This window comes from Penicillium rubens (assembly GCF_028828025.1).
Source record: "Penicillium rubens strain IBT 27055 chromosome Unknown utg000002l_segment0_segment0, whole genome shotgun sequence".
Taxonomy (NCBI): domain Eukaryota; kingdom Fungi; phylum Ascomycota; class Eurotiomycetes; order Eurotiales; family Aspergillaceae; genus Penicillium; species Penicillium rubens.
The window spans coordinates 6,469,750-6,492,859 of record NW_026890600.1 but is presented as its reverse complement, the minus strand read 5'-3'; the positions used below and the strand labels follow the sequence as shown (position 1 = coordinate 6,492,859).

Sequence of the window (23,110 nt, the reverse complement as noted above, 5' to 3'; positions counted from 1 at the left end):
TCTATTCGAGTGGATCTTCATCTAATTCCCGGTCGATGCTTGCTTCCGGGGAAATGAAAAGAAACGAAACCAAAATATAATATAATATTCACAACAGCGGGTGTCACCGTACTGTCTAACGGTTTATACATCAAGTCTTCAGGCGGGCCCTTGCAGACTCTACCGAGATATTTGATCTTCACGGATAGGAGCCATCTCCAAGGTCCACGGATAGCAACGGGAATATGGCTATCGCCAAACGGCTTCTTGTCTTGATCCTTGATTGGGATGTTCGACGGGATAGCGGTGTACGACTATGGATGACGCGACCTATTGCCCCCAGGTAAACCTGAGTTCTCGAATCACTTAAATAGACGAGATGGACCTGTCCAGATTCCTAGTCTTCATCCTTGAGAACATCAGAGTACTCTGTCCTGTGTCTTTTGCCTGTCTTTCGTTGAATATCTATACTTCCTTTCTCTGTCAGTCCTGATTTGTGTGCTCCATTCTACTATATCCGCCTTCGTTTCGTGTCATTCGGATATCCAAATGGCTTTCAACGCTACTTTTGCCCATGGCTTCCAGCCCACCCCTTCATCGCCGGTCCAGGCATGTTATACCTCTGTGGGAAACGTCCTGGCTTGTGATCACTCGGTGCAAGATCCTCCCTCACCACGACCTTTCCCACCCAATCCTCCTCCTAGTCCTGCTTAAATGACGGTTGATTGGGGTCTTCTTTGTTTGGCGTTGAGGCGATATAGGGCAATAGGTGAGTGTTCTTTATGCAGCCATGTCAAATATATAGATCTACTAGGTAGATATATATCGGCATAGGTACTGGACCACATGAGCATCTACTAACTTACTTTACAGATCATACTCCACGGCATTTCAACCACGGTCTTTACAGCGGGGATGTGCATTGAAGGGCGACTAGGATATCATAATGCGATGTGTGTCGTTGTCAATGCAATATCAGTTGCAGGAAAAATGGCCACGAGGAACATTGGACCCTGAGGAGAAAAAATGAAGGTACAATGTGTGAGACTGAACCGTGAGAATGAACATGGATTTCGAGGGGGTTATATACTTGAGGTGCTTTTCTCATTCGCATATCCACCGGGCAAAATAGTAAAGTCTAGACACAACGAGGGTGAGCATGTAGGCTTTCAAACTCCAACATTAACATACTGTAGAGTTGTGCAAGTAGTCTAGCCCAATCCGAACGCAATTCCAATGGAAATAAAAATAAACAGCTGAACAGAAGAAAAAGAATCAGCGCCTTTTAAGCTTGCGCCAATTGACCAGATTCGTGTATATTTGAGAAAAAGTCACTTTAATAACACATAAGGAAATTCGGAGGTATGAGGTACGGAAACATTTTAAATCAAAGCAAGACCAACAGCACTAGCAATGCTGAGGCCAACCACAGTCCAGCCAGTCTTGATAATCACAGGGTTGGTGAGACCACGGCCAAGATCCCACATCAAATGGCGGATACCGTTCATGGCGTGGTAGGTGAAAGGAAGGGCCAGGGTGGTCTTGAGGAGGACCTTGGCCGCGAGAGGAAGAGCGCCCATGGCAGCGACCATGGAGGCCGATTCGAGATGCCAACCAAGAGCGGGGGAGGCGAGGTAAGCGGTAGCCCAAATGTACAGGGTGCCGGAGAGAGCAACACCGGTGATACGGTGCAGGGAACTGCCGATCCAGCCGATCTGGGGCTTGTAGATAGTGAGGTGAGGAGCGACAGGGCGGTTAAGGCGCTGCTTAACGAGGATCTGGCTGGGGTCCTCGGTGTTCGGGGTCGAAGTAACTTGTCTGTAGACCAGTGTATGGTTAGTATGTTCTTCTGGCGATTGTGGATGACGTAGGATTTCGTGAGGGGCGCTGGATTCGAGGGTGGGTGAAACAATTGAAACTCGCTGTCTTAACGCTGGGTAACTGACCTCGTCTGAATGTTCTTGCCGAGGGCAACAGCGACAGGGGAAGCGCCCATCATGGACGACCGCATAGCGAGCGGTTGCTGGACGGCAACTGTTCGGGGATAAGTTAGATCGCAAATTCGGACAGGGTAGGCATTGGGGGGTAACATACGCCGTCGCAGCGACTGCTGGGCAACCTTCTGAGAGAACATTGTGATTGCGGAGTTGAGATTGTTCTGTTTGATCAGGATAAGAAATCCCAAGTGGCTCGCGAGCGATCGGAATCAACGGACGACCTCGGGTACGGGAGTGTCTAGTCACGGGACTGGCACCCGGTAGTCGGCGTCCGCCAATCAGATCGTATCTATTACCAGCCGGAGTATCGTTCTTCCCGACACGCTACTGCAGTCATGTGATCACCTCGCCTGTTTTCCCACTTTCTTCGGTCCGCAGCTCCCCTTTCTTTCTCTTCCTCAAGAGTCTCCGCTCACGTCGTCTACTGGTTTTGGCTGGGATGATGTCGTCGTTTGCTTTCCCTCACTGACTGCGGCTTTCTGTCGTGGACGCCGAGGGATCTCAAGGCTCTCAGAAGGAGAGTCCCGTCGTTAATCGCCCGTTCCACTCTACCAATGAGGGGAAGGGGTTTCATATCAGGGATACATACTGCATGTATCACATTACTTGATGCTTGTAGTTTTGCCAGGTTCTTTGGATATACTACAGTGATTCAAGTTTACGGCAACTGCTGAAATGCCTGCATTGGGTATGATGAAGCAAAATCTAGCTGAGACACTCATGCTTTTGCGAAGGTGCAATGTTCGCTCAAGTCTACAGCCCGCAATATATAATTCACAATGGATAAATCAAAGCAATGGTCTTTTTTTCCCTACTTGTATCTAACCGTGAAACACTGTCAGCTGTAAAAGTCCCAGGTTGGAGATAGAGCCATTATAAGGTCATCGGTTCCTATCACATGTCAAGGGACCACGACATGTATGTATATTCTTTCCTTCACACCTGGGCTTGGTATTTGGTCCACAGGCCAATGTTTTGATCATTCACAAGCAGAACAAAGGGCTCTTGGACATGTGGCATATCTTAAGGTCGGCCTGCTCAGTAATCCAGAAATTGTGCCCCAGTGTAAGAGCCCAGATGCAACCTCGGCACCTCGGACCTTCCCCACAGCAGATAGGTCCGCGGCTGTAAGATCGGTTTATTATCTGGTCTTTCGTGATTCAAAACTATCTCTTGACTCTATACCTTCAGAAGCGAAGAAAGCAATCATACTCGTGTTAGTATATCTGGTCCCTTGTTCAAGTTCCATGCTCTTCAAGTTATTGACTCCGCAATCATCAGATTAGATACCCCGACTAAACAAGATGCCTTTCAACACAGCCTTAACGCGAAAGCTCGGTATTCGAGGTGCGCCACGGGTACAGTATTCTGCAAATATTTCCAGCTGCTGATCATGGATATAGTGCCCGTCGTGCAGGGTGGTATGCAATGGGTTGGATACGCTGAGCTGGCCTCGGCTGTTAGCAACGCAGGCGGACTTGGACTTGTACGTCGTATACGTTTGAATGAAAGCCCTAACTACATGAAATATCTAACACTACAATCTAGCTCACAGCCCTCACCCAACCAACCCCCGAAGACCTCCGCAAAGAAATCCGCAGATGCCGCACCATGACCAAATACCCCTTCGGAGTAAACCTGACCCTCCTCCCCTCCATGGTTCCCCCCGACTACGGCGCCTACGCCCAAGTAATCATCGACGAAGGAATCAAGATCGTCGAGACCGCCGGTAACAACCCCGGCCCCGTCATCACCCAGCTGAAGAAGGCCGGCACCATCATCCTGCACAAGTGCACGACAATCCGCCACGCCAAGGCCGCCGTCAAGCTCGGCGTGGACTTCCTTTCCATTGACGGCTTCGAGTGTGCCGGCCACGTCGGTGAGCACGATATCACCAACTTCATCCTTTTGAGCCGTGCGCGCCAGGAACTCGGCGTGCCGTTCATCGCTTCGGGTGGATTCGCCGATGGCCAGGGTCTTGCTGCTGCCCTGGCGCTCGGTGCGGAAGGTATCAACATGGGTACTCGCTTTATGAGCACTGTTGAAGCCCCCATTCACCAGAAGGTTAAAGAGGCTATCGTCGCGGCACAGGAGACTGATACCGCGCTTGTGCTGCGTCGGTGGAAGAATACCTCCCGCCTGTTCGCTAATAAGGTGGCTAAGGATGCATTGAAGGTCGAGCAGGAGAGTAAGACTGGCGAATTTAGCGAGGTTGGGCCCTATGTTAGCGGCAAGCGGGGTCGTCAGGTCTTCATTAACGGTGATGTTGATTTCGGCGTAAGCTACTTGCATAATTATGTATGTCTTGTGTTTGCTGACTCTTTTTGTCATACAGGTGTGGACTGCCGGTCAGGTTATTGGCTTGATTCACGACATCCCGACTTGTGAGGTCCTGCTCACCCGGATCGAGAAGGAGGCCCTGGAGGCGATGAGCCGGACCAGGTCTTTGTTTAGCGATGCTCCCTCCAGTAAGCTTTGAAGGGGGTTTTATGTTACAGATGTGGTTTCAGTCCGTGTATTTAGCTTCCTATTGTTTGGAAAGATCCAATAGAATCACTTAGTTGGGATATTTCTGACCTGGCTTTGTACATTTGCATGTTGAATAATATTATCTTCTCTTCACGTGAATCGTTCACGTCATTTCCGGTGCTAAAATAAGAGCCACCACACAAGGGGCTGGTCAACGGTCAATAATAAGCATTCCCGAGCGAGGGTCCGTGATATTGTATCAAGGATCAACACGGAACATGCAGATCCTCGGATACTCGGGCATTCCTTCGACTCCAACCTCCAACAACAACGACTCGAACGCAATGACGGAGTCCTTTTCCAAGCTGAACTCACCCCGGTAACTGCAATAAAAAAAATGAATGAATGACATTTGCTCTCCGAACCCTCCAGGGCTGGGTCCCCTCATACAAGGACAAGAAGAGTGGAGACATCCTTGCATGAAGTCGATACTCTGGGGAATTCTTGGAGAAGCTACATTTCCAGCCCGGATGATTGGCTCTGTCTCAGTTGTAGCTTTGGTTTCTTGATTGTGCTTCCTGCTGTCGCGGCCTTTGTGTATGATATCATTCACCATGATTGGTCTCTCCCCCGGCAACCCTTACCACTCACATATACCATCACGCTTGGTATGCTTTCACTTCCACTTCCACTTATACTATTTAGATGGTGAGGGGTAGAAGGTCTCGAGGTAAAAGGTAGATCTGACCCAGGCTAGCATACGCAATCCAACTTCTCGAGCAAATAGACGATATCCCATTGCGTTGCACAGTAATACAGCCCAGCATTACCCCGTGAAGATCTAGATAACGACATACCTCGTCCAACGTGTCTCCAGCCCAGAACTGAACTCGAATTTGGTTTCTCTCTATCCCTCCCGCAAGTTAGCTACTCAATTTATATACCACGAATCGCCTCTCTACCAGCTGTTCCAAGCTCCATCAACATCAAAACAAAACCCCAACCCCATATCTATCAATACCCACCACCTCAAACTCAACCCCAGAAGGCCAACTACCAAAATCCAAAATGGGCATCATATCCACCCTGACACGCTGCATGCGAAAAGCCCGCCTGTCCAAAAGACTCTCAACAACAAGCACCAAACTCCACGACGAAGACTCAAACGATCTAATCAAAACAACCTCCGAAACAGCCTCTCTGACCCGCACAAGCATGGACTCCACCTCAACAATGGTGCACCATTCGGTCCACGAACCAGTTCTGCCGTGCGAGTCGCCTGCGAACCGTATGCAGATCGGGACAGATAATGGGAATATGCGGACGTTGTTCGATGACGATAGTACTGCCAACCAGATGGATCGTCCGATTTTGAAATTGGATTGTCGGTCGCCTGTTGATGCGCCGAGGAAGGTACTTCAGGGGCCTCTGGAAGTGGGGAGGAATGGAAGTCTGAATAAAGCTACTGAGAACAAGGCTGCATGGGACAGACCTACAGAGGGTGCTGGTGGTTATACGGGAAAGGATACTTCGGGTTGTTCGTCTGCGACAACGGCCCAGAATGGCTTTGAACGTGAGAAAGGTGTGTCTGAGAAAAGGGATAAGAGGTCTATGTCGGCTTTGTTAAAGAGGCATTGTGGGCTGAATATCCCACGTTCGTCGATTTCGATTAAGACGTCGCGCAGTGTGCAGTCGCCGAGGGGGTTGGACTCTGCTGGGTTTACGGAGGAGGAGGGGTTGGTGGATAAGAGGGATGAGAAGTGGGTGGATGTGAGTTTGAATGAGAAGAAGAGGAATAGTGTATGGGGTGGTGTTGGGCTTGGGAGATTGTGGTAGAAGTTTGTTGGGGTGTCAGTTTGTATGTAAATAGTTCGCGTTGTAGTTGGAATGAAGGCAAAGTTGAAGATTTACGTTTCTTTGCTAAACAATGACTGGTAGAAGCTTGTGCCCACGGGGGAAGTGGATAAGAGCGAAGGCAGACACAAAAGAAAAAAAGTCGTGGAGTAGGACGAGGGAAGGGTGAAGGTTGAGAATGGGTCACTAAAGGGGCAGGAATGCACTGCAAGGGATGTCGGACTACAAGGGACAAAATGGGCAAAATGATGAAGTAGGATTGCACTCGAAGAAGTTCTACTGGTTCAGAGGAATGATGATAATGCAAGCAAATCTAATGAATTAAAGTAATATATGCGAAAGAAACCCTAACCAAGACAGCAGCTGGGGGATTCCAATGCACAAAGCAACAAGCACACACACCACAAGGTGATAAGCAGAAAGCAAAACATTCTTCTTTCTCCGAGGGTGCCACACGACACAAGTTAAATGATACACGAGATGCGAAATGAACAGGACAATCTAACTAATCAAACAAAAGCCAAAAGCCTGCTTCCCATTCCCGAAATCGTTAACAGTCCACATCGCCAGCCATGTCGAACTCGGCACCAAGGTCCGAAGACCCGGCATGGTGACCGGTGCTTCTTGCATGATGCGAGAAAACAAAGCGAAGCGCTTAGAGGATGGAGCCAAGGGCAATGCAAGGGAGACCGACACCGATGAGGTCGGAGTTCTGCGAGATATGTTAGTGATGATCGAGAAACAGAGCTAGTGGGAGTACTCACGGCGCTGGAAGGAGAGTTCTGGCAGCAGGCAATGTTCTGCTTGCACTTCTGGTTGACGAGGTCCTGGAGAGGGATACCAATGATGGGGATCTGGAGGTCGAGCTTGGAGCACTGGTCGAAGAGACCAAGGCCGTTGGCACCGGAGCCAGAGCCGATCAGGTTGCTGAGGGCACCGCCGAGCATGCCGGAGTTGATGTCGGTGGTGTCACCGGCGTAGGTGGCCTTGTTGCAGCAAGAAAGCTGGGCCTGGTCACCGCACTTGGCCTGAGCCTGCTTGACGGTCATGTTGTCGGGGACAGCGAAGCGAACGTCGGTGTTACCCTTGTTGCCGACACCGTTGCCGTTGCCAGCGCCACCGGCGTTGGGGCCACCAGGGGGAAGAGCGTAAGCGGTGGCAGCGAGGCCGAGGACAATAGCGGAGAGAGAGAACTGCATTGTGACGGTGGGTTTGGAATTGAACGAGAGAAGACTCGGAGAGTAGAGAAGATTGAAGAATAGAGAAGGAAAGCTTGAAAGAGAGTGATGCGGATGAAGAGAAAACTAACAGAGGGCGATGAATGGCCTCGTCTTTATAGATTTGACTGGCGGTCTGTGAGTCTCCCTGACTGCATATTCCAGGGCCAAGTTGTTTTTGCTACCTACCAAGATCATCTCCAGTATGTTTTCGGAATGTAACTGGGAAGGAAAGGGAGATGAAGATCGCTCCACTATGCAGGGCCTGTAGACCAACGAGGGTGCACCTGTGGAGGTTCCTGGTATGGATCTACTTCCCAGGCTCTCACTTCATGTGACTAGGGAGAGCCCTGGCATTCCCTCGCCCTGGCTCATCAGCCCTCAGTCCGAGTGTCCACAATTTGTCTGTAACGTTAGATGAAAACAGGTGTAATTCAGCTATGATATACTCAATGTTGATCTTTTTTGAACAGACCATATTAACCCATCAAAACCAAATCAAAGTAAGCTTAAGCTCTTCCAAGTGGGTCTACGTTGTAAGGGCATACCTCTCTACTTCAACTTCCCACAGGGGCTTTTCTCCCTTTAGACTTTGTCTCTACACTTCGGGAGCTAAGGCATGCCACGCATACACTCATGGCAATCGTCTGACTCTGCTGAGGAGGCTGGGATTCTCCCTCTGAGTGGTCGAATCTCCCAATCTCCCATATGAGGGTCACCTGCAAGGGCGCCTACTGCACCTCGGACACTAAAGCTACGTAGGGAGATCTAAGACACTCCCTTCATTGTTTAATTTGTTTAATCTTAACCTGCGAGGAATTAGGGCGCCGGGACGGTGAGCACAGGGTAGTATCCCCGTGAAGTCTCCGATTGGGCGTATTGCCTTCCGATCATAATCTCGTCGATTACTACCAAGCTTCCCCCCTGGCGGCTTCTCACAGGACCTGAATCAGTCCCCTTTTTATGGTCTGGGGTTATCAATAGTGTCCCCTTCAATCAATCTATAGCAATGTTTCCCCTTGGTCTATACGTAGTCCGCATTACTAGTGTACTTTGGCTTTCAAATGTCGTCTCGTATCGCATTTTTGGGTCAAGCTTTTGGCAATATTGAGAATGATCGAGATCCTGCTAGACTCATTCTAATGTATATCGCAATTTTATCGCTAGGAGTTTTATCGACTATAGACACACTTGAGGATGATATGAGAATGTAGAAAATGACGCTTTGATGTCCTTTGCGGTGCCCAATAGGCATGATATAGTACCTCATTCTAGTTGAATGTCTGTTAAACAGTAGTCTAGCAGTTGAATCTAGAAGATAATTCCCAGAGTAGGGAAACTCCAGAAGTAGTGGGCTTACTGTCCACCACAACGCTGGTTGATGGTGGACCGGCAGTTCTAGTAGTCTTCATGAAATCAATATACCAAATCCTCATATTTCGATGCTGAATATATTTCTACTTTCCAATAAATGCTTCGTTTCTTTTAATTTACCCAATTAAAGTGGTATGGATTCTCTATTTGGACGTAGAGGTTTTAAATATATATCCTGAGGGGTTAAGGAGAGTATGACAGTTCCAGATATATATCCATAACACAACAGGTACATTTAGTTCAACGCATAACAATAAAGATATGTTGCAATTCTTTAACAAGTCCAATCTTACTATTCACGAAATTTGAATATTTAGTACACACCACTTGGTAAACCCGTATACCTGATAGTCCATGTTCGTGCAAACCAACCCGTCAAAACATTGCTCTCCTGACGCCTTCCACGTTTAATTAATCTGGAAAGTATTTCCACCGGTGCCATTAACCTTACTTTCCAAGGTCGGGATTGATCCAATCGATCCTTTCAGTTTTGATGAGGAGCCGCGGTCTCCAAATCGCCAAGGTACCCCAAGAAGCACGTCTTCGAACGCGGCTACTCTATTCTAGGGATGTACGGAGTACTAGACACAAGAGCTAGGGTGCCCGCAAGCTATATCTTTGTAAAACATCTACTTATCCGACAAATCTGTGCGGCTATCTTGATTCAAGCAATAAATAGTCCTCGTGAGATACCAAGGGAACAGATCTGAAGGCGCATCTCTCGAGAAATTCTCCAATCCCGAAAGGAATCGTCTCACAACGTCTTCGAGGGCATAGGGACATTCCTATATGACTGGACACGAGAAGCCAGCAAGAGATTTCTCATCTGGGAAATTGAAATATCGACCGCCTAAGTTTTCATTCGTGTTGAACTCCTTTGTCGGGTCCCCCTTGTTCAACGTACCACGTGGAGTCTTCCTTCACAACCCCGGTTCTGTAAAGGCTGAGCAAGTTCTGGTCGACATTGGAATCTATAGCAGCTCTATGCGCTATTATGTGACCAACTTCCTAAACTAATAGAGAAGCAAGCGGAAGGATATCTCGATCGACTCGCTCGCTTCGGTGAGCTCCCTTGCATAACTCTTTTCGTTTCACCCTTTCACACTCTGAGTCTAGAGTGCGGAAGCCTGTCTAAACTCGGGTTTGAAGAATTAATTACGAGGAAAGCTCAGAAAGCGTAGAGAAGAGACGGCGAAAGTCGAAATAAAAGATATGTGCGAGACTGATCTTTTGGATGAGAAAGACTATGGGCAGGATGTAGTCAGTCATAGGAACATTAGAAGTTATTTGTTGTCCGGTAAGATGCAAATCTGCAGGGATGGTATACAACTATGCAAAGGGAGTTAATTTAAATATGTGAAATTAAATAGCCCGATTTGCTTCCAATGTCACGTCAAAGTCAGTCTTCGAGAATAACAGATCATGTATATAGTTACTCTAATTATTCCCAGAAAGTAAACATTAATCAGACCGAGCTATGGTGCGCATTGGCTTGCAATCAATACATGCAACGGAACAAATAGTGGTCGTAGTGAAGGGAAGTTCGTCTTCTCAGGATTTGGACAAGAAGATTACTAGAATAAAAGCGCCAAAAGGACAATACCAAAAGCCCAGAAATTACACAGAGGTAGTTTCGACCCAACATTGCCGTAAATAACAGTTTCAGTTGGCTTGGATGCTGTGGGCTTGGAGATAGTCGTCTTGGGAGCAGTCGGTGTGATATTAGATGTGGTGTGGGTTTTGCAGCTAGTTGTCATCTTGGAGGACGACGCGTGCGCATGGTGGCCGGTCTTAGAAGGAGGACTGGCAGTAGTAACGACTACCAGATCCACAGAGGTTGTAGAGGAACAAGTGACCGTGCTGAACCCAACGAGCGGAACTGTTGCCGTATGAGAGGCCCAGCTGATGGTGGTACAAGGAGCCTGGGGGACGGACGTGGCTACACCAACAGTCTCAACGAATGTACGCGTATTGCTGGTGATTTGAGGAACAGCTGTGGTCTTAGGAGCGGGGTCCGAAGTAGTGCAGGTTGTAGCGATATCTACAATAGCAGGGTTCTCCGGCACGAAGGGGGCGCAGATACCAGCGAAGAAAGCAAGGGCGGAATCTTCCTCCTTCTTGGAGGTGCTCCAGGCCCGAATGCATCCGCTAACTTTGTCCGTGAACTCAGTGGATGGACAGAAGCATGAGGCGTCGCTGTTGGAGTTGCACTTTGGAATGGAGAGCCATGTGTTGAGACATTTGGGTACCACGTTGGGGCAGGGCGCAGTAATAGCAGGTGGGCTGGGCACGGTGGCGGTTGTGGTGCTGATGGAGCTCGTGACCGGGGGATGCGAATGCTCAATACGAGATGATGTTGTGCTAGGTTCCGTTTCCACAGGCTTAGAAGGACAGATTGTGGTTGACAACGGATATGTTGAGGTAACGAATACAGTCGAATGACCAGGGCAGTTAGTGACTGTCGGTGCACATTTGGTGATGGTGATCTCCTCAGTAGTCCAGACTGTGGAAGTCGTCACCCGCTGGGAAGAGTGGCTAGTAGTCGGGGGATCCGAATGACCGTGAGGAGATGTTGTGCTAGGTTTAGTTTCCACGGGAGTGGACGGGCAGACTGTGGTTGACAATGGATACGTAGAGGTAACCAAAACAGTCGAATGACCAGGGCAGTTAGTGACTGTCGGTGCACATTTGGTGACAGTGATCTCCTCGGTAGTCCAGACCGTGGACGTCGTCATGTGCTGGGTAGAGTGGCTAGTCGTAGAAACCTCCTGCGATGTCCAATGGAAAGGAGGCAGGGAGGTAGTTGAGGTCGGACTGGGCTCAGTGTGAGAGTGGGAAGGGACAAGGACAGTGTGACCTGGCGGCTTGGTTCCAGTGGAACAGTCAAAGTCGATCTGATGGATCTCTAGATCACAATCGCCGAACTTGCTCTTTTCGGGGAGCGTGAACTCAACTGAGACAGCACCGCCACACTGGTCGTTGGCGACATCAGTTCCCCTGTACCAGCTCGAAGTGACATGATGACAGGAAGAACCATCGGGCATCTTGTAGATGATGAAGACATCAGTGTCCCGGGAAGTTGAAAGATGGAAGTTTCGGATCGAGAATGGAGCATCAGCGGCGGAAATCTTGATTGTCCAGTTATTGTCACGAGAGAGCTTTCCCCCAAGACAAGTGCCCTTCAACGAGTTAGAATCGAGAGCCTTTTAGAAGTGCAACTGTCAATGACATACCCCGTAACTAGATCCCTGACAGCCATTCTTGGGCTCGAGCCCAACGAAGTGGAAGCCCTCAAAGCTCCAATTGTCACCATTTCCGAGCTCAGACAAGTCAAAGCCTTTCCGCTGAACGTCCGAGCACTGATTGTCGGTATTGTCTGGACTGGTGTAGCAGACGTCGGTACCCCACCACTAAGAAATCCCCAAGTCAGGCCAGTGTGGTTCGGGTTGCAGAATGGATGTACTCACAAGGCCTGCTGGATGAGCTAGCGCAGCACCAAAAAGCGCAAGAAGAGCAATTCCCTTCATAATGGGCAAAGCTGTCTTAGTTGAAGCCAGCAATTAAATATGATATTAAATGAGCGAATGACGCTTGTGCTAAGCGTGGGTCTAAAAAAGAACGAAAATGAGAGACGATATTGGCGAAGTTTGTCGACTGGGTGTTGGATGGCGAGCATCAAACAGAGCCAGGACATGGTCCCTTTTAACTTCGAACATGTACAGATGAAATATTCCCTGCTCAAGTTGTGATATCAACAGACCTGAAAGTAGAAAAGAATGTCAGCCACTTGGATACAGGAATTCGCGATTAATCCAATGGTGGGAGCCCAAAACCATCGTGAAGCAGTCGACTTAACTGAAGTCAGGCAATTCACATCGTTGTAGTTCAAGGGATCGGCGCAGGGGGAACATTCCAGAGGTATCAACCCCGAAAGACCAATTAGAACAGTCGGTAACTGTACCCGAGCTATAGGGCTCGCTCGGAATACCCCAAAGGTTCAAAGGGTTGGCAAATCAAGCAAGGAGCTACATCTGGCTGCTTAGAAAGATATACTCAGGTTAGAACAATAGTTCCCTATAGTGTATCGCTCGGGAGACTTCCCTGATTTTCAAATGGGTTAAATGGCACTACGAAAGATTTCATAATAACCCATGATGTATCAGTATCTATGCTTGGATACTAAACATACCCATAGTATGTGGATATATAGATCGCACGCGCGGGTTAAGCTGAACGTTTCCACCTTTGCTTCGGAGTTCCTATGTATGAAGAATTTCTTAGCTTCCAATCGTTGGTCTATCGTACTACCAAAGCCTGTATCTCTCGTTTGTTGCATTGGTCTTCACGAGGCGTTAAAACATGTGGAAGAGATCTAGAATCGGAAGAGCCGACTACATACATTCCTGCTCGCGCATTCCACCAGACAGTTGCCTAACAAGTTACCATTGATCCAATTCCCATGTTAATTGTACCACGTCAAATAAACCGAGACCAAAGTTCAACACAGAAGCTCGTTGTTGACTACGCAGGAAGCTCCATAGAGAACTCATGAGGAGGGGAGAGAAGGGGACGCACCGTAGCATGTTCATCTTCGTGAGAATAAGCTGCTGAGATACTGATCTGGGCGCATAACTGGAACTTAGTCTAAAGATACAACAGGATCATAATGGTGAACAGGTCAACGTAACCAATGCTAAAAAAAGGTCTTCCACGAAGTGCTAGATAGGAAGGTGTTGAAGACTGAAAATGTCGAGGTGATCTTGAGGCTAGGTGGTTTTGGGGCTACATGCTACCAGAGAGATGGTGATGAATCTATGGAAGGAGGCTGAGCCTCTGGGAATGACAAACGAGACAAACGAGACAAACTAAGCAAATGCTCAGGTGTAAAATGGATGTATACTCTTGCGCTAACTCTAAATGGGTTAGCGCAAGACCTGCTTTATTTAGGTAGGCGGTGAAGTTAAAATGCCCCGCACGGACCCTCTGTTTCGACTGGGTAGATCGCATCCTCCGATCTCTTTCTCTTTTGTTATATCACCTTCTACAGGAATCATTGCTTTCATTGCCCAGTATGTCTGCCTCACCCGAAGCATCGGCATCTGCTCCAGCAGAGCGCGCCAGCGCCTCACCAATCCCTGCTTCGTCGGGCCTTGATACGGAAGCCAAGAGTGATATCGACAGCCAGAAAGACCAGGTGGAAAATAACGAAGAGCCCCAACCGACTGAAGAACCGGAGACCCATTCATCCAAGTCGCAAGCCGATGAACCTGAGCAAGATGAAGAGACATCTGCACCACCACTCCCCGATGAAGTCCCACCGCCACTTCCCGCCGAGGCTCCGCCTGCAAAGGTCGAGGACGATGGATGGGAACCTGCATGGGACGCCACCGCAGGGGCATATTACTTTTACAACCGCTTCACTGGAGTTTCACAGTGGGAAAACCCCCGCGTGCCGCAGGCCCCAGCAGTCCCAGCAGCACCGGGCACAGAAGACAGCACCCAAAGCGCAGTTCCCAAAAAAGCGCCAGTACTTGGTGGCTACAATCCGGCGATTCATGGAGATTATGACCCCACTGCACCGTATGCGCAATACCACGAAGAGCCAGAACAGCCCGCGAACGCAGCCGTTTTCGACCCCTCCGCAGCATATGCAGCTACCGGCACATTTAATCGTTTCACTGGACGATGGCAAGCTGCAACAATTACTCCGGAAAACCACAACGATGAGAACAAGTCTCGACGACAGATGAATGCTTTCTTCGACGTTGATGCCGCGGCAAACAGCCATGACGGCCGGAGCTTGCGCGCAGAGCGCAGTGCTAGGAAGTTGACAAAGCAAGAGTTGAAGCAGTTCAAGGAGAAGCGTCGCGAGAAGAAAGAGGAGAAACGGCGGGCTTGGCTCAGGGATTAGGGGTCTGTGGCTATTTGTTTGAGTTCTGGAGGGAGGGGGGTTGTTTGATGTATTCTCTCGTTCCCACGGGTCGCATTGCCATTTCGGAGCTTTTTGATACCATCCCACTGGATGTGGGACTCGGCGTTTGAGCTTATTTGATTGTTTTTCTCGGCGTTCTGCCTTGCATGTGGATAGAGGCAGACTCCCTGTCTTCTCTATCCACGATTGAGCAAAATTATTGTACAATGTAGCAATGTATCATCACAGGTATTGTCTCAAAATGAGACCATCTTAGTAATTTGAATCCATACATCTGCCCGTAGTGATTAGCACCGACGTTCACTTGACGACTTGTATTTGTACCGTTCCAAGACTGATAGCCCACTATCAGTCACATGACCCGCGATATCAAATTATTTTTTGCTGCGATCGCTTCATTTGCTGCCGGGATACTCTACGCTAGGAAGCAAAGAACTGAAAGTAAAGGTATGAATGAACTTACTTCCTGTTAATTGATTCCAAATTTGTGGAAAAACATCTGGAACACCGATTCCCATTTTGTGGCTGGACCTTGTTCCTTGACGTTGAAACGCTTATCAACGACATAATTGCATGAATATATCGCGAGAGATGCTGTCGAACTATGCAAAAACCCCAATTTCTCCAGTCCTTTGTGATTTTACACCTATCATATCCTTTTTTTTCTTATTACTCGTCTTGTCATCTTGCAATCCTGAATACCGACCTATTACTGACACCCCACTCCAGCTTAATAAATAAAGTGGGATATCAAAACCAACCCCACCAAAAGAAGACAAAAATAATATCAAACCCTGGTGACCATACATCATGTCCGCTTCCACGACATCACAGGCAAAGCCTTCAGTGCCAATCGCACTCTCTGCTGATGCAGTCGACGATCTGATCTATGACGCCCGAGCAGGCGACCTCGAGGCCCTAAACGAGGACATCGCCAACCTGGCCAGCCAACACAACTGCAACGAGTCCCAGATCGTGGCATCTGCCATTGACATGGCAGATGAAAGCGAAGGCGGCTCGGGATCCTGTGTTCTGCACTTCCCCGCCGCGAATGGAAACTCCGGTATGTCAAGAAAGATTTGACATGACTTGGTTGTTTTTCTACATTTCATGTCATGTCAAATATTTCTGTTTTTCCTCTTTATTTATCTTTATCCCCACCTCTTTATTGTGTGCATTACTAACACCGCCCAGAAATCCTCAAAACTCTCCTCCAAAAGCTGTCGTCCGCAGACGCTGCCCAGCGCGTCGCGTTCGTCAACCACCGCAACAACTCCGGCAACACGCCCTTGCACTGGGCTGCGCTTAACGCGCACCTGGAATGCGTCAAGGCGCTTGTCGAAGCTGGTGCAGACCTTGAGGTTAAGAACGATGCTGGCCACGATGCCGTCTTCCTGGCTGAGCGGACGGCGTGGACTGCTGGCCAGGGTGACGATGCTGAGGGTGCTCAGGGGGATGACGCTCAGACCCAGGAGATTGAGATGACTATTGGTGAGAATGAGGGTGAGGATAAGCCTGCTGAGAGTGCTGGTGAGATGTCTGCGGGCAGACAGGTTGTTGAGTGGCTCCTGGCTTCGGATAACGCCGCTAGTTTGGAGAAGGGGGCTACTGAGGGTGAGGCTAGTGGATCTGCTTGATTTATACCGAGATGGGATGACAGCGCTTTTTTGCAGAAAGGATTGAAGAAAAGTTTAAGATTTCACGCATAGAATTGGAAATACGGGTACTTTCTTTTCTTGCATATGTTGTTTGTTAGTGTCTATATTAATGCATTTGATTCTATTCATCCTAAGATTACATTGGAAGACCCCGCAGGCCCCGGAATGCTGCTCTAGTACATATACATAATGTTCGTATGTTCTCATCTACACATCAATTCAATCACTGCGGACCTTGCCCGCTACCGCTCCGGTAGAAGACGAAACCTCCACAGGTGGTGGAGTAGAAGGGCCGATCTCCCGAACTTTCGCATCGAAGCCGACCTTAAAGCGCCGGTCCCGCCAGACGACAGTCACACCGCCATACACCGCCATGATCCAGATGGGCAGGGCCAGCAGTTCGCGGCCCAGCCAGGCGGCAAACCACTGCATGAACGGGCGACGGGTAGCCTGGGATGATCGGTAGCGTTGGGGCCGAGCAAAAGCCGGAGTATCCTCGTCCAATTCGACGCATTTTCCGGAATGCAGCTTGATATACAGTGTCCAATCGACCAGGATCCAGAACACCATGCCAAGTGCGAACAAGCCAAAGAATGCACCCCACGTTCCAAGGTGGGAGGCAAATTGCATGCCATTCCGCTCGAGATACGGCGCCAGAGCAGTGGTAATGCCCCAGGCACCATAGAGTGTGCATAGGAATGACTCGGTGCCTGGTTCGACAAGTGTAGCGAGTAGAACGGTAAATTTGCGGACTCGCAGCCATCGGATACGACGGGCAATGTAGGCCGGCACGCTCATGTTGGCGACAGGCTGGATAGCCATGTCACCAAAGACCATGGCGTGCTTGCCCCAACGCTCGCGGAGCTCTTTCTCTTCCCGCACCTGCTTCTTCCACAGCAGATCACCGATCAGATGGTCCTCGCAGATGTTGTCGGAGAAGAAATCGATGCCGGGATTGCGAGTCTGCGGTTCAGAGGCCGACGGACGGGTGAGATAGTCAAGATGGGAGCGGCGGAACATGTTGGATTTTCCCACGATGCACGGCGCAACGAGAACCGTGTTGATCGCGGTGTACATTTTGGCGTGCGCGGAGGACAGGAACAGCTCTTCCAAGCGACCGCCTCCAGTCGCGATCATGGCTGCAGGCCCATCCTCCGGACGGACGGATGGCATCGCTGCAGCCGCTGCATTAGCACCCGTGCCTTCCGGGTTGGCATCTAGGAGTGCCTGCCGCTCTTCACGAAGGTTGCTATCTCCGGTCACATCCACTGCCACAGGCAGATGGTGCACGAACTTGTATTTCTTGCTCGATGAGGGTCCAGTCCCGCACAGCCTGTCCACCATCCGGGCACAGACTCCCTTTCCGACCCAGACATTGCAGTCAATGATCCAGACAATATCCCCTTTCGCTTCACGGTATGCGCGGCTCATATTCCGGATCTTGGGATTCGGTCCGAGCGTGTACGTATTGTTGCCATCTTGCTGCAAGAGCGGATCTTCCTGTTCGACGAAAATGCACGCGTCGACATGGGGGAAATCGGTGATTAGTTTGCAAAGGGTAGAGTAGGCCGGATCGGCGCGCGTCGCTACACAGAGCCGAATGCTGAGCTTGTCGCGTGGGTAGTCCTGTCGAAAGGTGGCAGCGAGGCAGTCATAGAGGTGCGGCTCGAGGCCCTTGACAGGCCGGATGGCGGTGACGTGCGGTACGTCGGAGACGGAGGCTTTCGTTAGCCGTGACCGATGTGGCTTGCTGAGGAAATATTTCCATCTGAGCAGAAGGAATTCAATTAGCGGTATGCCATTTTGAGAAAGTAGGCCGAATCATACATCTGAAAATATCCCAGGCCGCAAACTCCCAGTATGAATGTATACCAGATCAGGGCAATCCAACCGATCGCGACGGACACGTATAGCGAGCCATCGTCAGACCTGCGAAGGAGGAACGAAAAGGTAGGCTTTAGCATGGGACACAAAGGAAAAGCAACATAGAAGCAGATGAGAATGACATTCTGAGGGAGAAGGAGAAGCAGCAATTGGATGTGGATTTCATTTCGGCAGTTGGCTGTCTCCGCCCTCACAAGCTACAAGACTTGCATTGGACCAACCAGAGGGCATCTCTTTTCCGACACTATAAATAATGCGATGTACCAAAGTAGCTGCCTACTCGGAACCTCCGGATGTAAAGGAAAGTACTTATGTAGTTCAATTGTAGTAATTATGGCTATTTGTTTATTGTCGAATGTCAACATGAAGGAAAATGATCAATATGGCCCCCAAACTCCACCTCTCCCATATACCTAAAGCAAATGCAAACCACCGTTAATCACGTTTTCTTCTTCTTCCGGACCAAGCTCGCATTGAGCACATTGACTCCTGCCGGCTCTGACGGAGCTGGTTGCGCGTCTCCCGATCCACTCGGTGCTTGGGTTTCATTCGCAACAGGCGTGCCCTCGCCCAATGACTTCTTCCGCTTGCGGATCAGCCCGAGGTCAAGGACATTGTTGGTATTGGTATCGGCAGGCTGGGAAGCAGTGCTGCTTGTGGTATTGCTGCCGACAACCTTCTTGCCCCATGTAAGCTCATCCGCGAGGGAAGAAACTAGGTCAACGTAGAGTTTGGTACTGGCAACAACTTCTTTCTCGTCATAGAAATGATCTAAAACTGAATCCATCATCTTTTTGTAGTCTGCTTCACTGAGAACAACCTGTCCGCGTCCGGCCTCTGGCCAGTCGAAAGGGTTGACTGTACTAGATCTACCATCCAGGGGAAGCTTAGGAGAGGTATCGGCGGTCGTGGAAATTTTTGTTGCCTTCGTCAAGGTGGCATTTTCTTCGGACTGGCTAGAGCCATTCTCCACTTTCTGCTCGTTCGGAATGGCCGCAGAAACCTCTACTCCCTTCGAGGCCAGGCCGTTGTCAGAGGAACCGCGTGTTTGGCTTTCCATTGACGTTGAGTTCATCAGACCAGGAGGATTGATGACCAACCACAGAAAGCCGACTAACCGACCAGCAGAGCATTCCTGGCGGAAGGACATCATCTCCCAGAATTGGTCCAAGGACCGTACGCTGCGCCAGCGTCCGGCATTAGGAGCGTCAGGCTGGGCTTCATTCTCCTCGGGAAGTTCACCGTCTAGGTCGATGAGAAAACGAGTCTTGGGATCATCGGGGAAACGAGGCACTAAACAGCGGGGAGGAGCCGAGGGATCGTGGTACAATTGCTTCAGTGGGTAGCTGTTGAGCCACCGTGGGCGATCCTGCGCGTCGTTCTTGGCCGTAGGCGGGAAGAAATTGCGTGTTTCAAAGCGGTCGCAGCTTGGAACAATCAAGTATGCGGTGGCAGAGGCCTTGGCAGCTTCGACTGTTTGATCCAGCGCTTTCGTCTCCTGAAGAGCAGACTCTGGCTCATGCTCGCGTAAAATCGGGTCTAGAACACGGCACCACCATTTTATTAGGCCTCGGTCGTCCAGAACGTGTTTTTCGGCGTTCTCAATGCTGCCTGGGAACAAGTACTGATTCTGGGCGCGGGCGAACAGCGACACGACCAGACGTACACCGGGCCGTTGGCGAGTCCGAGCCAGAAATGAGAGAAATGTATTGGATACCAGTCTCAGGACAGATACCCTGCGTGGCAGTTTTAGGAGATGCAGGAGTCCAGTTGAGTCGGCCTTGGAGACGAAGATGGTTGTCAAGTGGGCCGCGTTGTAGACTAGTACCTCCATTCCGAAGATAATTGTCTCACCTTCATCGTTGCGGTCAATTGACACGGAGAGGAAATGATTTTCGCAGAATGTCGGTTCGGAGACCTGGCCCGGCGCAGCTGCAAAGAGAGCCTCGCACGGAGTGGGTGTTGAGGAGACATGGCGAACGGTGATCTCAACACCGGTGGGTAGGACCTTGGCCAAGAGATCTGCCAGATCTGCCTCCATTCTCGTTCGTCCAATGAGAGTCGTGGAAAAGGTGAAGAGAGGAGCTGGAGATCGCGGTGCTCGATTTCGCGCCCTTGGAGATCACGTGCCAGGAACATATACTGCCGTTTCAGGAAGGTCGATCTGTAGACATTCAGAAAGTCTTTGGGGGGGTTAATTAAGTAAGTGGTAGTGAAGTAGTGAAAGGTTTTAGCAACGGGATTAGACCAGATACTTCAAAGGATATGTATAACTACCTGAATGAAAGAAGATGGGAAAGGCTTATTCATAGAGACCGCGCTGCCTAGCATGTTTGCTCGATACTAACGTTAGCCACCTGATATGTGATATTTCGAAGTGTTGGACCTCTGTTATCCCACCACTTCCCTCAGATTCTCCGGTTTTCCTACTCTCAAACACCAACCCATCACTCAACCCAGACTCTGCTACTAGTGGATAGCAGAACAAAAGATACCACCAAGGTAAGTAGGCTAATCAGATTGATATTTCATTGAGCAGACTAATTGTACTAACATTTCATCAAACATGGAAAGCACAGCTTCAAGTGTAACAGAGCCGCATCCTGGTCACGCCGATCAAGATGTCTCACAGAACCTCCGGAGACCTCATAGGTAAGACTGAATTTGTGTTAACTCTGTGCAGAAACGCCACTGACCCTGCACCTCAGTGCCCGACCTCAACAACCAGGAGGTCTGCATCCAGTTGCAGATCCGTTACACCTGTGGTCACTCAGCAGGAGGCGAGTTCATCAAGTGTCAACGACACATGAAAAAGGAGGATGAACGCTGCATTGGTCGCCAAATCAAGCACATCGATGTCAAGAACTCGCCACACAAGTGTCGTGTATGTCTGCGAAGCGAATGAGACACGGTATGGTATCTATTCGGCAGGAGCTGACAGAAGGATTTACCTTGGGAGTCTGGGGAAGGGCGAAGACGGCGCATTAAGACACATACAATTATGACGACAGAGAAGCCGGTACTTTCTATCTTTGAATCAAGCAAGATCCTGGAAGGAATTCAACCAGGGTTATTAACTTACATCCCAGTAAAAAGCCACGGGAGAATAAATGTAATCAAATGCATAAGGGACTGTATGATATTGATATCATTTCCCGGGCTTGATGTTGCTTAAAAGTAAGACGCCACAGCATCCAGATCATCGACATTGAGCAGAATGACCCCTTCCCTCAAAAGAGCCCTCCAGACAAGGTTTCGTGTACGAACTGGGAAGTACGGCGTGTTCCAATATCTAGCACCAATCCCGCGCTCATTTGCAGTGGCAATCTGGGCTCGGAGAGCTTTTACTTGGTCGTCTGAGAGGATCGGGTCCGTATCGACAGTTATCTTGCCGACGGCTTCCTGGAAATCCGTTGAAGCAATAGGCGAGACAGCGCTAGTCACACCAGCGTATTTGGGATCACTGAGATCCGCGAGAGGCGCATCGAAAAAGTAGTCTCGGTCTTTGACGGGCGCAACCATGTCGAACGGTGTCTCGCCCGTGCCGATGACAGTGACGGGTCCATTGGTAACGTTGTTGCCATCCTTGACGGTAGTAAGATATCCCTTCTCTCGTAGAGGTTCTAGAGCATCAATCACAGCCTCGAACGTCTCCGGGCCGGATGTCTTCACATCAATGAAGAAGTAAAGCGTTTGGTCCGGAACAGTATCCCACACGCCACTATTTCGACAAAGCATTAGCAGTGAGACCGTGTTGGGCCCCGACCAGATACTGACTTTTTAGTGGGCGATGAGATAAATGCACTATCAGGATTCTGACGCTCCAGGACATCCAGAATGGGATTGATATACAAGGATTCGAGAGTTCGTGACTCCGTCAGGGCGGATTCATCGTGACCAACCTTGTATAGTTAGTATGCTACCCACAAGAACGTGCAAGATATGACAGGTTAATCAAACATACATAAAGGGTGCCGTTGTATAGCCAGACATCAGCTTCGGTAGACATACAGCCATGCGAGAGACCTGAGCATGGTCATGTCAGGGGAAGTAGACACTAGACACTAGAGCTCCGACATACCGGTATAGAAAGGCTTGTCACGCCAATAGTCACTGGAAAGATCAGTACATAATCAATAGGAGTGAGATGGAATTATCCGTACTTGTGAGAATGAACAGGAATCTAAACATTCGTGGCCCTTAGAATTAACAACATTGTCCAGATGGCGAGGAGCTTCACAGTGTCCATCGATGTACGGATCATAATATCATGGATAGGACTCACAGGTAAGAGATCTCTTGTCAGATCAGTGGGATAACCATATTCTTTGCTGCCGTGGGTGTTTTTCAAGATGCTCTGTAGGGTAGAGGGGATCGCCGCAACGGCTGGATCCGGACCCGCGACGAGAGCCACAACAATGGCAGGGAGGAACAACATGAAGGCAGAGAGCATTACCTGATGAAGTTACTCAAAGAATTGACCCTCGTTTATATATCGGGGAATTGAAAGAAGGTGGAATTCAATTGAATTGAAGAGGCAAATTGCACTGACGATCGGCAGATTCACGCACGTGTTTCCCCAAGGGGTTCTAAGGGGTCAGTAATCACCATAACGCCGAGGGGGAAAAATATACGAGTTCAATATATAAGAAACAAAGTTGATCATTTAATCTTGGCTAGTGGAAGCAAAACAGCACTCAAGCAAGGTGCAAGACCAATTAAGAGCTGATCGTACTTAATTGTTTA

The 23,110-nt window shown here is 49.4% G+C and overlaps 11 protein-coding genes across 11 annotated transcripts; 5 read left to right on the top strand and 6 right to left on the bottom strand.

Moving 5' to 3' along the window:
• Positions 1 to 1,361: 1,361 nt before the first annotated feature.
• N7525_004946 (uncharacterized protein) lies at positions 1,362 to 2,175 on the bottom strand (the record flags this gene model as incomplete). The annotated part of the gene is made up of 3 exons (XM_002565304.2): positions 2,074 to 2,175; positions 1,926 to 2,013; positions 1,362 to 1,797 (listed from the first exon to the last, which is right to left on the bottom strand). The coding sequence occupies exons 1-3, from the start codon at positions 2,111 to 2,113 to the stop codon at positions 1,362 to 1,364; spliced, it is 564 nt and encodes a 187-aa protein (XP_002565350.1). The 5' UTR covers positions 2,114 to 2,175.
• Positions 2,176 to 3,280: 1,105 nt separating this feature from the next.
• On the top strand, positions 3,281 to 4,455 carry N7525_004945 (NAD(P)H-dependent flavin oxidoreductase; the record flags this gene model as incomplete). Its single annotated transcript, XM_002565305.1, has 4 exons — positions 3,281 to 3,323; positions 3,380 to 3,462; positions 3,525 to 4,253; positions 4,312 to 4,455. 4 exons carry the CDS (start codon positions 3,281 to 3,283, stop codon positions 4,453 to 4,455), a joined length of 999 nt encoding a protein of 332 aa, XP_002565351.1.
• Positions 4,456 to 5,513: 1,058 nt separating this feature from the next.
• Positions 5,514 to 6,281, top strand: N7525_004944 (uncharacterized protein; the record flags this gene model as incomplete). Its single annotated transcript, XM_002565306.1, has 1 exon — positions 5,514 to 6,281. The coding sequence occupies one exon, from the start codon at positions 5,514 to 5,516 to the stop codon at positions 6,279 to 6,281; it is 768 nt and encodes a 255-aa protein (XP_002565352.1).
• A 673-nt stretch (positions 6,282 to 6,954) lies between these two features.
• On the bottom strand, positions 6,955 to 7,498 carry N7525_004943 (hydrophobin family protein; the record flags this gene model as incomplete). Its single annotated transcript, XM_002565307.1, has 2 exons — positions 6,955 to 7,011; positions 7,064 to 7,498. 2 exons carry the CDS (start codon positions 7,496 to 7,498, stop codon positions 6,955 to 6,957), a joined length of 492 nt encoding a protein of 163 aa, XP_002565353.1.
• A 2,966-nt stretch (positions 7,499 to 10,464) lies between these two features.
• Positions 10,465 to 12,417, bottom strand: N7525_004942 (uncharacterized protein; the record flags this gene model as incomplete). Its single annotated transcript, XM_061213229.1, has 3 exons — positions 10,465 to 12,069; positions 12,124 to 12,300; positions 12,358 to 12,417. 3 exons carry the CDS (start codon positions 12,415 to 12,417, stop codon positions 10,465 to 10,467), a joined length of 1,842 nt encoding a protein of 613 aa, XP_061070250.1.
• A 1,544-nt stretch (positions 12,418 to 13,961) lies between these two features.
• N7525_004941 (WW domain-containing protein) lies at positions 13,962 to 14,801 on the top strand (the record flags this gene model as incomplete). Its single annotated transcript, XM_002565310.1, has 1 exon — positions 13,962 to 14,801. The coding sequence occupies one exon, from the start codon at positions 13,962 to 13,964 to the stop codon at positions 14,799 to 14,801; it is 840 nt and encodes a 279-aa protein (XP_002565356.1).
• Positions 14,802 to 15,632: 831 nt separating this feature from the next.
• Positions 15,633 to 16,459, top strand: N7525_004940 (ankyrin repeat domain-containing protein; the record flags this gene model as incomplete). Its single annotated transcript, XM_002565311.1, has 2 exons — positions 15,633 to 15,885; positions 16,017 to 16,459. The coding sequence occupies 2 exons, from the start codon at positions 15,633 to 15,635 to the stop codon at positions 16,457 to 16,459; spliced, it is 696 nt and encodes a 231-aa protein (XP_002565357.1).
• A 240-nt stretch (positions 16,460 to 16,699) lies between these two features.
• On the bottom strand, positions 16,700 to 18,595 carry N7525_004939 (putative ceramide glucosyltransferase; the record flags this gene model as incomplete). Its single annotated transcript, XM_061213228.1, has 3 exons — positions 16,700 to 18,248; positions 18,308 to 18,542; positions 18,586 to 18,595. 3 exons carry the CDS (start codon positions 18,593 to 18,595, stop codon positions 16,700 to 16,702), a joined length of 1,794 nt encoding a protein of 597 aa, XP_061070249.1.
• Positions 18,596 to 18,803: 208 nt separating this feature from the next.
• N7525_004938 (H3 histone acetyltransferase RTT109) lies at positions 18,804 to 20,405 on the bottom strand (the record flags this gene model as incomplete). Its single annotated transcript, XM_002565313.2, has 1 exon — positions 18,804 to 20,405. One exon carries the CDS (start codon positions 20,403 to 20,405, stop codon positions 18,804 to 18,806), a length of 1,602 nt encoding a protein of 533 aa, XP_002565359.2.
• A 580-nt stretch (positions 20,406 to 20,985) lies between these two features.
• On the top strand, positions 20,986 to 21,269 carry N7525_004937 (uncharacterized protein; the record flags this gene model as incomplete). The annotated part of the gene is made up of 2 exons (XM_061213227.1): positions 20,986 to 21,016; positions 21,073 to 21,269. The coding sequence occupies 2 exons, from the start codon at positions 20,986 to 20,988 to the stop codon at positions 21,267 to 21,269; spliced, it is 228 nt and encodes a 75-aa protein (XP_061070248.1).
• Positions 21,270 to 21,535: 266 nt separating this feature from the next.
• N7525_004936 (uncharacterized protein) lies at positions 21,536 to 22,817 on the bottom strand (the record flags this gene model as incomplete). The annotated part of the gene is made up of 5 exons (XM_061213226.1): positions 21,536 to 22,085; positions 22,142 to 22,266; positions 22,329 to 22,390; positions 22,446 to 22,477; positions 22,579 to 22,817. 5 exons carry the CDS (start codon positions 22,815 to 22,817, stop codon positions 21,536 to 21,538), a joined length of 1,008 nt encoding a protein of 335 aa, XP_061070247.1.
• Positions 22,818 to 23,110: the final 293 nt, after the last annotated feature.